Source organism: Podarcis vaucheri, assembly GCF_965113315.1.
Source record: "Podarcis vaucheri genome assembly, chromosome: 7".
In the NCBI taxonomy this organism is placed as follows: domain Eukaryota; kingdom Metazoa; phylum Chordata; class Lepidosauria; order Squamata; family Lacertidae; genus Podarcis; species Podarcis vaucheri.
This window is the reverse complement of record NC_138765.1, coordinates 42,994,562-43,012,120: the sequence shown is the minus strand read 5'-3', so window position 1 is coordinate 43,012,120 and position 17,559 is coordinate 42,994,562. Positions and strand designations below refer to the sequence as shown.

Here is a 17,559-nt window from a genome sequence, read left to right as displayed (position 1 = left end):
TGGGGTGGAGGGGCCCAGCCCAGCCAGTGAAAGAAGCAATAACTGCAGGTGGCACTCCACGTATTCTTAGTGCAACTATTTAGCAAACTTCTCATTAGCAGGACTGAACGGGCCAAGGCAGGGTGTGCTGTGGAATGTACACTGTGGCAAGCATCAACCAGCACCCTCGCTCTGTATTTTGTAATGAGTGCATAACCTACAGGCAGCTGATTCTTAGAAGCATGTGGGGCTGGGCATGGGGAAGCAGCCCGACATCCTCTTCTCTAGGTATGCTGCAACTACCTCATAGCATAAATGGAATTTCCTCCACTGTGCAAACAGCATGGGACCAGGTGAAAGTTCTTGGCCATGATGTGATGAAATTCTTGTCGGTGATCTCACCCGTTCACTGCAGCTCCACAGTGCAACAGGAAGAGTGTGGGCAGTGTTCACAATGGAGGGAAGTTCTCCGGACAAGCCGTTGCCTAGGCATAAAGGCATTTGAGATTTCAGCAAGTCAGCTGATTGCCTCTATTTTGCAATTTTTGAAAGTGAGAGGGGAATGGAGGCTAAGTTTTTGTGATGCATAGAATGTTCTTATTATTTATTTATTTTTAATACTGCCCTTCATCCAAAGATCACACAGTGATTTACAATAAAAAAACCACAAAAATACACACCATATTGAAAGAAAATAATATGATGGTGGTGGTGACATTTATATCTCACCTTTTCTCACCTTCTCCCCCTCTCCGGTTTATGGGGTAGGTGAAGCTGAGCTATAGCAGCTGACCCAAGCTCACCTAGTGGGCTTCATGGCTGAGTGGGGATTTGAACCCTGGTCTCCCAGGTCATAGTCCAGAATTTTATCTGCCTTGTAATTTACAAGTCCTATGGAGAACAGTGGAGAACAGGAATTTACAAGTCCTATGGAGTAAGTTTAGCTGAGTAAGTTTAGCCTAGAGAAGGGAAGATTTAGTACAGAGGGGGTGAAAATGGATTCACTTTGTATTTAAGGACAAACCTACAGACTTGCACTTTCCAAAACAAGATGTGAACCAAAATCCAGCCAACTTTCAGAGACATGTAGAAGTAGCCCAACGGTTATGCTTATTGAACTATGTGCACTGACAAGAGATTGTTAGATGATCTCATATACAAACTTTGCAGTATAGGAACTATTGCAAGGGTGTGATATGCTAAAACTTGGGATAAAAACAGAATGAAAAAGATAAGCTGAACTAATTAGGAAAATATGGGAGCAATTAGAGATTATAGAATTAGTGGCAATGCTGAGTCCCTACAAAAGCATTGGCGAGGAAATGGGCAAGTGGGTCACAGTAGTAACATTTTTTTTAAAAAAGGTACTGGGCATAACAGATACAGGGCTAAATTATATGTTGCCATAAAGAACTTGTATGGAGGGAGAGGTGTTTGTATGTTTAAAAAAGCTCTAACACTTGTGTGGCTGAAATGTAGCTGACGATACAAAAGGAGGAGTCACATATTTTGCTCCGCCTACATTTTTCCTCTGGCTCTGCCCCCCACTGGCACATAAATCCTGCCCTGGAAGGTTGCTCATGAGGGAGAGTGGCCTTTGGGCTGAAAAACACCCCCCATCGCTGGTGCATGCCACCTGGCACCTATAGACAATTGGTGCATCTGAAATAAACATGTTAAGAATATTACGTGTATTGTTATGATCATGGTTTCTGGAGTGCCCTCTGTGCCCCACCCTCCAGATGCTAGATGGGTTTCAACTAGGAAAACAGCCTCTCCTGTGGTGCTGCCCTGACTCCAATGAATGGATGCTGGTGTGCAGTTTGTTAAGTGTTAGGTATCAGGCTAGGGCTTTTATTTGCCCAGGCTTTTAAAGACCAGTAAAAAAAAAAAAAAAGAAACTGCAGTTTTACAGTATTTCTACTTCTGGAGCAACTTTCTTTTTAAAAAAAGAAAAGAAAATGAAAATGAAAGAATCCACTCTAACCTCTTGACTGTCATTTGTTTTCAAGTGATTTAAATAAGTTCCAGTGAGTTCGGTGGGACTTGCTCTCAGATCAGTTGTGTTCAGTAATCCCAGCACTGCACTGTTACTGCCCCTTTGGCTCTAGATAACAAAATCTACAAAATGGTCTTCTATGCCTTTGGCACCAGGGGAGTGTCAAGGCTACTTTTTATCCAGTTCTTTTTCATTCTAGGCTGTGTCCCCCAGCAACAGTTACTGTGTAGCTCCATTCATAAAAGTGCGTAAATGACTCGGCTGCTGCTGCTGCTGACTCATGCTTATGAGAGAGTTTCCTAGCCATGCCCACAGGGCCCTGAGCCCCGCCTCCTCTGGATGGGAGACTTGCCTGTAATATATTTAAACTGCAGCTGGAGAAGGGCGGGCGGGAGAGAAGTAGTTTCTCGAAACAGCCGGCTGGTTCATTCTCTTCTGGCTAGAGGGACACCTGTGACTGACAGGCCTTCCTTGAGATCCAGCAGACTTTTTCCAAGGTAAGATGACACTGGAAGGATGCCAAAAAGGTTTGCTAAGTTGACTGCCTGTCCGCATTGTAAGAAATAAGTGATTTAAAAAGAGAAAGGCACCAGATAACCAAGAATTCACCCTCGTTCATGCTAGGGGAATTTTTTGGGGGAATGAATCAGCCGAGCAGAAGGGAAGCACTCCTCTTGACAAATGGGAGCAGAGAAGTTTCTGCCTTTTAGAAAGCAGAAGGTGGTGTGGAACTGTGGGAAAATGCCCAGGGTCTCTCCACTGTATATACAGTCTCTCCACTGTATATTCAAAACTGAAGTGACCGGAATCAAAGGAGTGTCTGGCGGCATGTGACTTTGCATTCTTGGGACGCACCTGTCAGACTGGTATGGCTGGCAGAACTTTTTAACCCTCTTGCTTCAAAATAGCTGTGTGCAGGCGGAAAAATGCTTTTGTAAAAGGCTATTTGGGTCCTAATGAAACCACTGGTAGCAGAAATGCTATCGCTTACCTTTGCTGTAGGATTTCTAAGATACAGTTTCTTCAACTTGGAAGCATCTCCCTGACTCCAGTGGCCAAACGTGGGTGAGCCTGGCGTGGTTTGGCCAGAGAGAGCTCTCTCTGCTGAGTACGGTTATGTAATGTTATCACCACAGCGGGATATTGGTGCTGGCAGCGGGAATGTGGAATCTGCAGATCAGTTACAAAGGAGTGGAAAGATACCAGAGAGCAATTTCAAGGGATCAAAGGCCAATTTCACAACTCTGAAGTCATCCTGAATAATAAACTCAGGTTTATGTATTTAGCACACTTTTTCTCTGCTGGCAACTATGGCGTGCCATAAAATGAGGACAGAAAGGGCAATATTTCACATGCATTTTGCATTCAGACCGTGTTCTTAATGTATGGCAAGACTTGGCCCTCTTAAGATGTTTGCGGAGTGCTATATGCTACAGCTGAACAAAAGATAGAATTCTTTGTTCTGTTCAAGGCTGTATTTTGTTACCTTTCAAATAATCTGATCTCTTTTCTTAAGCAGCTCATCTCTTGCCAAGCTTATCTTTCTTCCGTTAAGACCCTATGCCTCAGGAAACAAATTTCTTGAAGTTAGATGGCTGAATATGTCCGTTCTTCATTTCTCACAATGCACTCAATCTAGTGTCTCTCTAGGGTGACTGTGGGAAATTAAAAGGGTGTCTAAACGCAGTTGCCCAGTGCTGTCTAGAGCTGTGCCAGTGCAGCCACAAGGACCCATTTAGTTCCGCATTGCCTGTACTGATTGATGGAGTTTCAGACTGGGGACATTCCCAGCCCTACCTCAAGATGCCAGACTTTGAGCATGGGACCGTCTGAATCCAAAACAAATGTTCTGTCACTGAGCTATGGTCCTTCCCCAGGGCTGAGCTCAGGCACTGCAGACCTTGACTCCATCTCTAGCTTGAACCCACTGTCCTTCACCAGAATACCCAGTGGGGACTGTAGATGTCCACCCCTTGTTATCTTGCTCACTGTATAAGGAACATAGGCAGCTGCCTTATATTGAGTCAGACCATTGATCTGTAGTGGTTCTCCAGAGTTTCAGGCAGGGTTTTGTCCTAGCCCTACCAAGAGATACCAGGGATTGAACCTGAGACCTTTTGCATGCAAAAGCTGCTGCTGTACCACTGAGCTATGAGTGCAGTCCTTCACTGAGGAACTCTGCTATTCCAAATGCTCCTCAATGCTCCCCTCTAATCCCCTTACTTAACCTCTTTTACCTTGAAACCATCATGGCAATTGACTCGTGGGAACCTGGTATGTGACCCTGCAAAGTGGCAATAAGGCACTACATTGTCTGCTTGGGAACCTGCATCCCTCCAGCGATGAGAAATGAATATTCAGGAGCTAAAGGGCCAGGAGGGATAAGGCTGTTTGAGGTTAAGGTTGGCCTAGATAAGAGACCCTTCTTGAAGTGATATACACTCCTCCTCCCAGAGCAACTGCTGTTGACACAGGATTGAATTGTCAAATTTGTTAGTGTGTGCTTCTGATTACAAGGTGACAAGCAGTTAGAAGCTAAGCCATAGAGATAAGAGTGATGGGGCAACATGGAAGATTGCTGCGACCCTGTATTGTAGCATAATCTTACATAGGCAGCTGTCCTTGTGGGATGCATGTAGCTGATTAACAACCTGAAGCATGGGTGGGGAACTGGTGGCCCTCTAGATGTTGCTGTGGACTACAACACCCCTAACCCTTGACCATTGGCTATGTTGGCCAGGCTGATGCGAGTTGAGGTCCAACAGCACCTGGAGAGACACATTCCTTGTCCTTTACCTAAGATGAACCTTGCTGAATCAGGCATAAATTGGGGAAGGACTGTAACTTAGTGGTAGAACATGTGCTTGCATGCTAAGGGCTCAGGTTCAATTTTTGGCACCTCCCAGTAGGGCTGGCAAAGACCGCTGCCTGAGAGCTATTGCCATGGATGAGGAACCCGTGGACCTCCACATGTTATTGGACTCCAACTCCCAGAAGCCCCAATGGTCAGGGATGATAGGAGTCCCAACATCTGGAGAGGAACAGCCTTCCTACCCTTGTTGTGGACAATATTGAGCTTGGTGGACCAATAGTCCAGCTTGGCATCCAAAAGCAGTTAGCCAGAGGTCCCTGGAAAGTTGACACCCTCGGTATGAAGGCAACAGAGCCGTGCTTGCCTCCAACTTCTGGAATCTGAAATGCAGAGAATGCCATCTTCTGAATATGGCAAATCTATTGTGGTTGACAGCCACTGATCAGTACCACCTCCATGCATTTGTTTAGTTTCTTTCTTTTAAGTCATCCTAGCCAGTGGCCTTTGCATCTTGTGGCAGTAAGTTCCACTAGTGAATTAGGCATTCTGTGGGGAAAGCACTGTCCTTTGTCTTCCCCAAACTCAGTTCACTCAATGGGTTTCATTGATCTCTGCTAGTGTGTGTGTGTGTGTGTGTGTGTGTGTGTGTGTGTGTAAACTTTCAGTTGGATGGTTCTGGCAGAAAGCCTTAGGTCTGTGACTGAATCTGCCAATTAAGTTACATGTGACTAACAATAATCATTCTAACATAATGGATTAATATATTTCACCTGTCCCTTTTATGAAGATGAGTCAGACAAGGAAAGCACCCCAAGGAGAACATAGAAAGTGAATCATAGCTACAATATGCCTTCTGTGTATGTTCAGTCACAGTTCATACCACTTATTTGTTCTTCATCTCTTGCACAGATTGAGGAAAAGGAACTAATCTTTATATGTAATGAAATATATAGATTTGAGCACAACAAACTGAGAAGCCTTGGGATATTTTCCTTACCCCAAACTCCTAAGGCTAAATTGGATGTGACCAGTGATTAAGATCTCTTGTGGTTTGTTTGGGTTTTTCTTAGAGAGAGAGAGTAGAGAAAAGGAAACCCCCTTGTGGTAAGTGGCTTCCCTTGCCCTTATCGAAATCACCTTCTCCTCCTCCAAATTAGCTGTTAGCTCTCAGGATGGGGCAGGCGGGCAAGGAATGGCTAAGATTGGGAAAAGGGCCGTGAAGGAAAGGGCTGAACCTCCTCTCCCAGCACTACTTCCCCAGTCTTCAAAGAAGCTATAGGAAACCAATGCGAAAGGTCCTAATTGAAGATCTCCTGTAGGCCTATTCAACCATTCACATGCACACACTCACAGAACTGCGTGGTGCTGGCCCCATTTCTCCTGTCACTTCCTTGTTGCCCATCCCCAGAATCCACCTCGTTGGGGGCTGAAGCATGCGATTAGGAGCCTCCTCTGCTTTTGCTAGTGTTTAAAACTTTTAAGACCTTGGGACCATTTTACTTGATGAATGATGGTGATGGTTTTGATTTATTCTCCACCCTTCTGCCTGAGGTGCCAGGGCAAGTTGTAACAATTTGAAACCCGCCATTAAAAACAGTTTAAAATGAGTTACAGTCACAAGAATAGGGCAGGTCCTAAAAATATAATTTCTCAGGGGCCAAAGGCCAGTGTAAAGATGTGGGTCTTTATCATATGATGGAGACTGTATAGTGAAGGTGCCTAGCTCATCTGTGGGGAGGGATTTCCACAGAGAAAGCCCTCTCCAGGCCTCCAAACCCACCCTGAACTTCTGAGGAAGGTGGAACTACCAAGAGGTCCCCAAGAGGTCCCGTGGGGATTTCCATACGTGCCCACTTGACTGCTTCGGTCTGCAGTACTCCCACTTCTCCAAATGTGTCTTAATGCGCATTCTGCCCTCGCAATGAATTTTTAACATGACAGTATCTATGCTCTGGCATGAGCTGCCTAGTGATGCCAGACAGTCGCTTTCATCACCCACTAAAAATTTTTTTGTCTAGGCAAGTCTATCCAGACATGATTTTGAAATTATGTATTCATGACTGCCGATTTTATCTACATTCGGAAATCTTTCTGTTATGTCTACCTGTTTTTAATGTTGCTTGATTTTATCAGCATTCTCTTATGAATATTTTTAATTAGTTTATAAAATAATACAGAGCATTTTACTTGGAGGGCTTTTTCCAATTAAGCAATCTATACATCTTGTTAAGGAAAAATAAAGAAAAAATGTATGCTTCATAAGTAGAACTCTGCTGGATCCGGCCAATGGCCCATGTAGTTCAGCATCCTGTTCTCACAGTGGCCAAACAGATGCCTGTGGACTCCAGCACAAGAGCACTGTCTACTCCTGTTGTTTCCAGCAACTGGTATTCCAGTGTGATCTAGAAGCTGGTTAATCAGGGTTCTAGTTTGTGAGTATGGAAAGCCTCCTTGAGTATGGCATGCTTTCATCTGCAGACGTTCAGTAGCTCATCTCCAAACTTCCCCTCATCTTGTGAAGGGCATAGTGCCTCAACAGGGCTTGTGTCACACACCTAGTTTAGAACTTGGCTTCATACAATTTTAAAGCAGTGGCTGTATTTTTCAGCCTGGTAGCCCTGAAGGACACCACATTCTGCCTCCAGGTTACAGTAATGCAATGACTTTGAGGAAGCCACATGCCAAGCCCAGGGCTACTTGCCAAACTTATGGGGAAATGTTACTGGAAAGTTGTCAAAGTTCTTTCTCCACTCGATGAGCATAGCAGAAGTGCCTGATTCAATGAGATGTGCTCTGGTGACTAGGCACCTCCAAAAAGAAAAGTTATTTCAAGAATTCCTCCCCCAGCTCACCCACTCCCTTCTCCATTCTTGAAGCTTTAAAGATTCTTTGTTTTCAACAACTCTGGAAAAGCAAAGAGAAGAAAACCAGGAGAACCTATAGCTTGAATTTGGTTGCATTACTACCTTTGGGTTGACTTAAACATTGCTTGTAGTTGGAAGAATGACCTGCTTCTTGGCTGGTGGTGATGGTGGTAGTTCCGCATAGAAGTGATAGTGGGCATCGTATAAGCTCTAATTTCCCATGCAAAATACAGTGGTACCTCGGGTTAAGTACTTAATTCGTTCCAGAGGTCTGTACTTAACCTGAAACTGTTCTAAACCTGAAGCACCACTTTAGCTAATGGGGCCTCCTGCTGCCGCCGTGCCGCCGGAACACAATTTCTGTTCTCATCCTGAATTTCAGTTTTTAACCTGAAGCACTATTTCTGGGTTAGCGGAGTCTGTAACCTGAAGCCTATGTAACCTGAAGCATATGTAACCCGAGGTACCACTGTAGAATTGCATGAGGGAGTTTGGGGTTGAGACCTTCCTAGCTCCCCCCCCCCCAGTGTTACTGTCCTTGGGGTACAGGGTCTGCACTGTAGACCCTACTCTACTCATGTCAATGTGTAGATGAGGATTCTAAATTGCTCAGGATTCTCAGCGGTTCTTCAGAAGTTCTTCCTCTGTCAACAAGGAACTGCAGGTTGCGGAAAGCTGGGGTTTCACAGGCCTCCTAAAAAGCACTTGAATCTCACCTTTCAGAGTGGGGAGAAAGACCCAAGATGCAAATTCAAAAACTGGAGTGGACATAGCATGCAGAATTCTTCCATTTTAAAAACTTGGTTGCTGGTGGTACTTCTTTCTGCTCTTACATGCACATAAGTAGTTTCCCACCATTATCAGGGTGGTGGGAGAGGACAATGTTCTGGTGATAACAAATATTTGCTTGTCTTTATTGTTGCAGACTGACTTGGAGGATCTCAAACTTTGCTGGTGGAGATTGAGCAAGTGCCCAACCATGTTGCATGCACATCTGGAGCAGAGCAGTGCCAAGCCTCTTCCTGTAGTGATCATAGGTAAATATACACTCTGGGGAGTAATCTACATTGGCCAGGGCTCATTATCTCGCCAGGCCACCATGTGTTCAGCAGCCTCAAGCTGCAGTTCCAAGAGCTATAATTAAAGCAAGAAGTGTCCTGGTATCCCCCCTCCCTTTTCGCTGCCAACACAAGCTTGCTTACTGGAAACAAATGGGGTTGCAGTTCTTTGAATGCAATGGGAATTTGCTGGGACACTTTCCCCCCCCTACAGGGACACAGATTGTGGGAAACAGAAGAGTTATATAAAAATGCAAAGGTTTTACCCCCAAAGAGAAATGTCAACAACATCCAGATTAGGACAATCCTTTTATTAAGCAAACCAAAATGTTATGAAAGCGCATGCAGAGTTTTGAGATCTCCAGATCCCTTGATCACAATAAGGGGATGGGAATTGGCTGATACTGGAGCCACAGGGGGGAATCCGCATTTAGGCAACAGCCTTAAGACTGAATGTTAGAGGAGAGAGTGGAGGCATTCAGATGAGGCTTTGCTGAGTGCTTTGAGGTCTCATGAGGGACTGCTGACAAGGAGAGGCAAATAATAGTTGAACGTCCATATTTTTGGAAATATAAAATCCAGATGTCTCCATTGTTAGTCACAGGAGTGGGGGGGGGAATTTGAGTCGGTTCCATTTTAATGTGAGCCCACCTAATTTTCACTTCCCAAAACTATATGTGAAGCAAAACACAGCTGTCCTTTGAAATTCACACTTCTCCAAATTTTGCAATACAGCTCCCCAATTTACAAACATTTTATGCACAAAAATGTGTATATGAGGAAGTCTGACAAAAATGCATATATTTCTGAAGATGGCATGAAAATTGTATTATAATTGGTGAAACTGATTGCAATAAAGAGGGAAATTATGTGCAAAAGTATGCATATTAGGAGAAATGCACACTAAAATGCTGCCATGTATTTTGTGAGGACCTAAAAAACATATATGCTGGTGTGGAAATGTGACAACGGAATTTAAGATTGGAAAACAGCAACTGAGAGAAACAGAAATTGACAGTTTTGTCCATCCCTATGAAAGACAAAGGTTCCTTGGTAGCGGCAGAGAAATTAGGTGGATTTTATATTAAGGAAGTGTTATGTAGGAAAACTGTTTGCTGCTCATTAGTGCTACAATTACTAAGACAGGGGTGGGTGGTCTGACTTGGTCTAAGCTTCCCTTATTCCACCTCTGTTGCTCAAAAACCTCACCACCCTTCTCATCTTAATTGTATGAGCAAGCCCAGGAGTAGCCAAGGTGGTGTCTTCCAGATGTTTTGGACTACAACTGCCACCATCCTCAATCAAAATGGCCAATAGCCATGGATTATGGGAGTTGTAGTCCCTACATATGAAGGTCACCACACTGCTGCCTTGAGCCAGGTTGTAAATATTCTTTCCCCTGCACAGAAGGCAGAGAGGGAACTTTAATTTGAGTATTTCTGCCCACTGGTTCTTGACTGCAGCCTAATTGCCTGCTTACCTCCCCCCCTTCCCTTTTCTCCCTCTCCCCTTTCAACAGTTTAAAAAGCTTGCCAGCCCTTATCTGTGAGCATCTAGCTGCTGGCTGTTCAGAGGTTTGTTTGTTTTTGTTTTGCAAAGAGGAGCCTTACATAACCTGTACTATGCAGGCTCAACTTCAGATGAGAAGCAGGCACTTACAGTAAATGCAGTGGGTTTTGGCCATCAACTTTACTGGACCAAATTGGTCATAAATGTTCTTTGCAGCCAAATAAGTACCAGTGTGGGCTCAGAAGTTTCAGCTAGTCACCTGAGCACCCCACAGGCTTTGGATTGCATGGGGGTGGATGGTGTCCCTGCGAATATTAAGTGTCCGTGCCTGAGACCTTCTTTGGTTGATGCTAAGCAGGGAGGGGAGAAGGAGCACTTTAAATATAGCTCCTTGAGAAATCTCTCCTCCCAGCTGGCTTTTACAATGTGGTGACTGTGCCAAATGGCATAGGGATACTAATGCTCTGATAGGTTGCTGTGTCACCCTAACCAGCTTTCTTGCATTATGCAGCTGTTGGTTTGGACACATTCTAGTGAGGAACCGAGCTTCAAAAAGTGGCAGATGGTTAGACAAAGGCCCTGTAAAATATTAATCCAGCTCAGAAGGAGGCTGGGAGACTGAACCCTGTGGAAACTCTGCCTGAAATAGTTATTGGTTTCCAAGGCTGGCTGAAGATGTTGTTACTTTTGTTCTAGATTCATTAAGTGCCCAACAGCTGTTGCTCCTTAGGCGCCGTGGAGGAAAAAATTAAAAGCAGGATAAAAATGGCAAAACCTGACAATGTGCAGCATGAAGGCAGCGTTGAATGATTGCAAAAATGAAGCTTGAAAACATCACAAGCAGCAAAACCAATTTTAAAATGCTGGCGACTAAAAACACATTTTTTAAAAAAAACACAGCATAAATTATATTTGGTTTTCAGCACCAGCCTTAGCCTTTCAGAGATTTTGCAGTAGCAAACATTTGACAGCAGAATCCAGAATGTGATAATTGTTGGGAATTATTTGGAGTGTACTTCATGACCTACGTAGATTTATGAAAGTGGCTATCTTAGGAACATATGAGATTTAATCTGTTGGACAAAAAGCACAGTTGTCAAACAGTAGATAACCAGCAAGCAGGAGTGCTTGCTGGGTGGAGTGGAGCTGCCATCACAATTTCCCATCAGGTGGACTGTTTCTTGCACCTCCATGTCGTCTCACCCCTTCCTCTTCTGGTAAGCAACAGCAACCCTTCTGCAGGAAAGCTGGTGTTGCGGCACTATACCACCTGCCATACCACATTGGATAACAGGGGCTGGCAGGTGGCATACTATGTGTGATCAATTTCTGGAACCCTGTGACTTAGAGGGAGAACATTTGATGCTTTGCCTCCAGCAGCAGAATGTCTTGGGCCTGTTTGATGAGCAGAAGAACCTTTGCCTCCATCTCTGAATAACACTTATGGAGCCATCTAATTTCTCTTTCAGGAAATGGCCCTTCGGGGATCTGCTTATCCTACCTACTGTCTGGTAACATTCCCTATGTCCGAAGGAACCCTGTTCATCCGAATCCCATTCTGCAAAGGAAACTGGAAGAGACACCTGAGGTTTCCATCTTAGACCAGGTTGGTACAGCTCCCAGCACCCTTGGTTCATCCTTCAACAGAGGGAATTTGGGCTCTAAAATTATTCTCTACTTTAGAGCAAGTGAAGCATGATCTTGGCCCTGTTAGGGGCAGCCTTGTATATTAAAGCAATTGCCTGGTAGGCACCAATGAGGCCTATGTCAGGTGTGAGATGACTAAAGACACAGCTGGGCCAAAGCAAGGGTTGTAGGCACCATCAATCAGCTTATTGGTAGCACCAGTACTTTGTGAGATAGTCCTCTGCAAGAAGCAGCTATTGGCTAATTGCCAGGCTTGCCGAGGTGCATGGTGCTTATGCAAGTCCTGACAATTATCTGATCACCCACATGGCAAAAATGGCTTGTCTCATGCCACTGTGCTGTCAAGTGATGGAAAGGTGGATGGGGTGACCCACCTGTCAGACGTGGCCTATGAGGTGTTTATGTGTGAAGGAGATAAGGACCTCCGTTCCTTATCCATGCATTAAATAGTGTGTCTAGGGTATAAGGAGTGCCACTTAGAATAAACAGGAAAGGGATTGTATATTCATCTAGCATTCATTCATTCATGGCCCACTTTTTTCTCCAAGGTGCTCCAGGTAGTACACCTGGTTCTCCCCCTCATCATTTAACCCCTGCAACAACCCTGTGAGGTACTCAGGCTGAAAGGCAATGACTGGCCCAAGGTCACTGAGTGAGCTTCATGCTAAGTGGGGATTTGAACCCTGGTCTCCCAGGTCCTAGTCTGATACTCTTACCACTATGCCACACTGGATCTCGAGATGACTGCCCACAACTAGGCCTTCTGAATCCAGAATTTGTGATGATTAAAAGATTGTGTTCATCAAGAGTTCTCTCTTTCCCTCCAGGATATTGAGTACCTATCTGAAGGTCTGGAAGGGCGATCCTCCAGCCCAGTTGCTCTCCTTTTTGATGCCCTGATGCGTCCAGATACTGATTTCGGCGGGACTGCAGATTCAGTCCTTGCTTGGGCACATCAACCTGACAGAGCCATTCCTCATCTGGTTCTTGGCAAAAACCTTCCTGGAGGAGCCTGGCATGTAAGTGCAATTCTGTATATTGGATCCTTTTAAAAACTGGCAACAGTTTGTTGACCCATCTTAAAAGTGGTTAGTCCCTTAAGGCTCAACCCAAGCTGATCTTTTCATTCATGAGGGATGACCCATCACAGGAGTCAAGAAGCTTTTACAACCCAAGGGCCACATTACCTTGTAGAGAACCTTCCAGGGACCACATGTCTGTAGAGTGTGGGACCACAGGCAAAAGTGGGCAGGGCAGTGGGCATGGGTCTTTCCTTTGAATGATAGGGTAATTTTCAGCCACACAAAGTCAGAGAGCTATACCCACAGCTCTCTATCCCCAGCAAGCAAGTGACATTACCACACTTTCAGGACCTGTTCCACCCAGGCAAAAGCTTTCGGGTGTGTGCGTGTGAAGTAGGCTTGGTGAGAAGGCCTGGCTTGGGAAGAATCCCAAGAGCCTGAGGGGGTGTATTTGGCCCCTGAGTTTGAGGTTCACCACCCCTGGCCCATTGCAATCTGCAAGATGGCTAGACTTTTCCAGTTCAAGGTTGAAATATGTCAACTAACTATGGAGTTATGTGCTTGAACTGCAATTTATCTGAGCAAGTTCTGAGCTGTTTATATGTATTCCTGCTCTATCAGTGAACTCCAGCAGGAAGAAATAATGGTAGAAAGCATGTGCTGGATTAGCTAGACGTAAACCAATTTAGTCCCTGTGGCAGGTTTCTAGATGTTTTGGACCACAGTTCCCATCAGCCCAGGCCAACACAGCCATGTGGGTTAGGATTGTTGGTAGTTGAAGTCCAAACATGTGGTGGACACTCTGTTGATGAAGGCTATTCTGTGGCTCTGCATATTTATGACTAGCCAAAGGAAGATTGAACATTCCACTTAATCTCTTGCAACACCCACATTTATTTTTAGAATAGGCAAAGGAATTAAAGGGGTGGCCAGAGACCCCATGAGACTTGCTACACTGCAGTGCAGTTTTCATCCACCTCCAGCCATAATTTAATTGATTTATGTGCTATCTTCATTCTTTTTTTAGTCTATCGAGGGATCCATGTTCACACTGAGCCAGGGAGACTGGATGGGGCTTCCTGACCTGCAGTTCAAAGACTGGTTGAGTAAGAAGAAAAGGTACGCTTGCTCTTGGATGAAAATAATCAAATGAGAAGCTTTCCTTATTATTTCTTGCATTTATATCTCACCTTTGCTCCAAGGTGCTCATAGTTCTCCCTCCCCCATTTTATGACAGCCCTGTGAGGTAGGCCCCAGGCTGACCTAGTGAGCTTCGTGGCTGAGTGGGGATTCGAACTCTGATCTCCCAGATGCTAGTCCCACACTCTAACCATTGCCTCACAGTGGCTCTGTGCTTAGTAGGCCCAGTAGATCCAAGGCATCGTGTTACCTGTCCTATTATGACCATCCATGATCAAAGAACCTCTTGACTGCATAAAAGCAAATAAATGCATGTAAAAAAGTCCTCCTTGTTGCAGTCTAGTCACTGTGAAGGAATTTTTTCAAATGCCTTATTTGGGATGTCTTGCGGGAGGCACTATTCGGCTGGCATGGGGAGGAAAGGTGGCTTTGCCTCTGCCTAGCGTTTTGCTTGTAATCCACCCAAAGCCCTCTGGGTAAAACTGATTAACTGTAAATGGGATGTTCCACTTCAGTTCTGCAGGTGCGGACTGAGTCAACAAGCAGTCAGTTGAGTGTACAAGCCCAAACACAAAAGATAAGTAGAACAAAGATGCAAAAGGAACTACTGTAACCTTGAATACAATCCACAGAATTTGATAACTGGGCGTTCTTTTCTGTGGGCTGTAGTTATTATGAATTGGGTACCTTGCAGTGAACTCCACTGAAGCTGGCTGTATTTTGAAGCACAAGCGTAGGCAGCTAACTTATACCAAGTCAGAGCATAGGTGCCCCTAGTTCAATGCGGCCTACACCAGTGTTCTCAGCCTTGGTACCCAAATGTTGCCCCATCATCCCTGGTTGTTGGCTAAGGGTCATAGACCAGCATGCTCCAACCTTGAGGCTCAAGACATTGTTGGACTACAATCCCCATAACCGCCAGCCAGCATGGTCAGTGATCAGGGATGATGGGAGTTAAAGTCCAGTGATAATTGATGATCCAGTGTGGAAGGTAGGCTGCTTTAAAAGTTCAAATGTGTACAGTACCTTGAATTTGCCTCAAGGACACCTTGGTGAGCAATGCAAGGTGGTGAAATTAGCCTGAATAAGTTGCCATAGGAAATGTGTTCCTTGATCATCTGTCTGTACTGATAGTCATATTCTTGTTACAGGGGCTTCAGAAATAACAGGGCGACTGCAGGAGACATAGTCCAGTATTATCAGTATTATGTGGCAAAGAAAGGGTTAAAGAAAAACTTTCGCTGTGGAACTCTTGTGACGTCTGTAAAGAAACTGAGTGTGGATGTAGACTCCTGCTACAACAGTCAAAATCCACAAACCAACCCCCAGGTAGACAGTGGGAGCCTCTTCCAGGTTGATGGGTTTCTCACGACGGTCAGTGGTACACAGCCCTTCTCTGTGTATGCGGAAAATGTGGTTTTGGCCACAGGGACATACGACAGCCCATCCCGCTTAGGGGTGAAAGGAGAGCACCTTCCATTTGTCCACCACACGCTCTCCGCCCTTGAAGAAGCTGTAAAGAACAAGGAGATTGGCATGATGTCTGACCCGATCCTGATTGTTGGCGCTGGGCTCACTGCGGCAGACGCCATCCTCTTTGCTCACCATTGCAACATCCCAGTGATCCACGCCTTCCGCAGAAGGGTCAACGACCCAGCCCTCATATTCAACCAGCTCCCTAAGACAATGTATCCCGAGTACCACAAAGTCCACCAGATGATGAAAGAGCAGGCCATCCCTTACCCGGGGCCATATGAATGCTATGTCAGCCTTCCTGAGCACCACATTGTCACCTTCACAGAGGACAGGAAATGCATCTTTTGCGATAAGAGTGGCCGCCAGAAAATACACAACATCTCCATGGCTTTTGTCCTCATCGGCTCCAACCCTAACCTAACCTACCTGCCCAACAACGGTGTGGACTTGGCGGTGGACTGTGAGCAGCCGGTCAGCTCCAAGAGGAACCCCATCGATGTTGATCCCTTTACCTATGAGTCTGTCCACGAGAAGGGACTCTATGCTATGGGACCATTAGCTGGGGACAATTTTGTGCGGTTTGTGCAAGGTGGTGCTTTGGCGGTGGCCAGCTCTCTGCTGAAGAAGGCCAACCCCAACCCCCCATAACACTTGCAAACATTCCCCTTAGAGAAAGACCCACGTCAGCCTTTGAGAAGAGGGGTACTGAACACATGCAAGTCTACCAGATATGAAGTCTCTCTATTGTAGCATTTGGTAGGTCTGCTCTGAAAGGCCAGGTCGCAGATTCAAGACAATGTGCTTGCGGGACGTTCGCTTCTCAAGCTGCCACATGCCCAACCTTTTCTCCCTGCTTTACAAGTTGGGGAGGCAGCTCTATGCAGGCTTTGGCACACAAGAAGTGGAAAGGTGCTGGAGCAACTGCTGGTTTCTGAATACTCAGAGTGAAATTGGCAACAGGGTCTTCTTCGAATGTAGATCAGTGTTCGCATTTATTATGTAGATTTCTCTAATCTTCACTGTCCCATTAAAAAATACCATTCTGAACAGCTGTGAAATAGAAAGCATCACTCGAAAAGAGTGTGTGACTTGGATCCAAAGTTGCACAAAGCTGTAAAATTAATTTTATTTTTATTTTTTTTAAAGCCAGGCAGCGCCTGCGGGTCTCAAACTGCTGGAAGCAATTAGGGGATCTAAGCAATGCTTTGGTTGATGGAACCGCTGGGCTGAGCTAGCTGCTTTATTTATTTATTTTTGATACACTAATGGTGCCAAGTGGGTTTTTCTTGGGCCCATTTGGCAGTAGCCCCTTATTCCCCCAAAGTCCCACAAACTTTGGGGGGATCCTCTAGAGTACATTTTCAGGAGCGTAAGAAGGTTCTGCAGCTAATTGGCAAGTTCCTAAAGGCTCTAAGGACATAACCTGCTTTTGTGGGTTTTCTAAGGGCATCCTGATGTTGAATATTGTGTTGTAGCCCAGCCTTCTCCAATCTGGTTCTTTCCAGATGTTCTGGACTGCAACTCCCATCAGCCAAAGCAGCACAGCCATGCTGTCTGGGGCTGATGGGAGCTGTAGTCCAAAATACCAGTAGAGCACTAGTTGGCAAAGGCTTCTGTACCTGCTGCCCACTGCTCTCCTGCTCTCCTTTAGAGGTGTGGATTTTGAGTAGCCTAGCTAAGCAATCGTGGATGCAACAGCTGAAATCTCAGGAAATCCTTGAACACCCCCTTGTTGACTTTAGGTCTACATGCTGAATTTTATAAACTTAAATTTTGCTGGTTTATAAGCAAAAGGTTTTTCAAAAATATTTTAAAAGATTATATATATATATATATATATATATATATATATATATATATATATATATATATGCAGGTTTTGGTGTCTTCGGGTGTCTTCCCGTGTAAGAGTCGGGGTGTCTGTGCGACGTTTCGACGAGGTCTCACTCGTCATCTTCAGGCTGGTGCTTTCGGCTTCTTGTTACTGGAACAGAGCAGAATCTGGTGTTTGAGTTCCTATAAATACTGTTGAGGGGTGTGGTGTATAGCCTCC

The 17,559-nt window shown here is 45.1% G+C and overlaps 1 protein-coding gene across 1 annotated transcript; it reads left to right on the top strand.

Annotated features, from left to right (window-relative positions):
* Positions 1–2,316: 2,316 nt before the first annotated feature.
* OSGIN1 (oxidative stress induced growth inhibitor 1) lies at positions 2,317–17,339 on the top strand. Its single transcript, XM_082232362.1, has 6 exons — positions 2,317–2,475; positions 8,580–8,691; positions 11,691–11,827; positions 12,696–12,887; positions 13,918–14,009; positions 15,182–17,339. The coding sequence occupies exons 2-6, from the start codon at positions 8,634–8,636 to the stop codon at positions 16,152–16,154; spliced, it is 1,452 nt and encodes a 483-aa protein (XP_082088488.1). The 5' UTR covers positions 2,317–2,475; positions 8,580–8,633; the 3' UTR covers positions 16,155–17,339.
* The last annotated feature ends 220 nt before the right edge of the window (positions 17,340–17,559 follow it).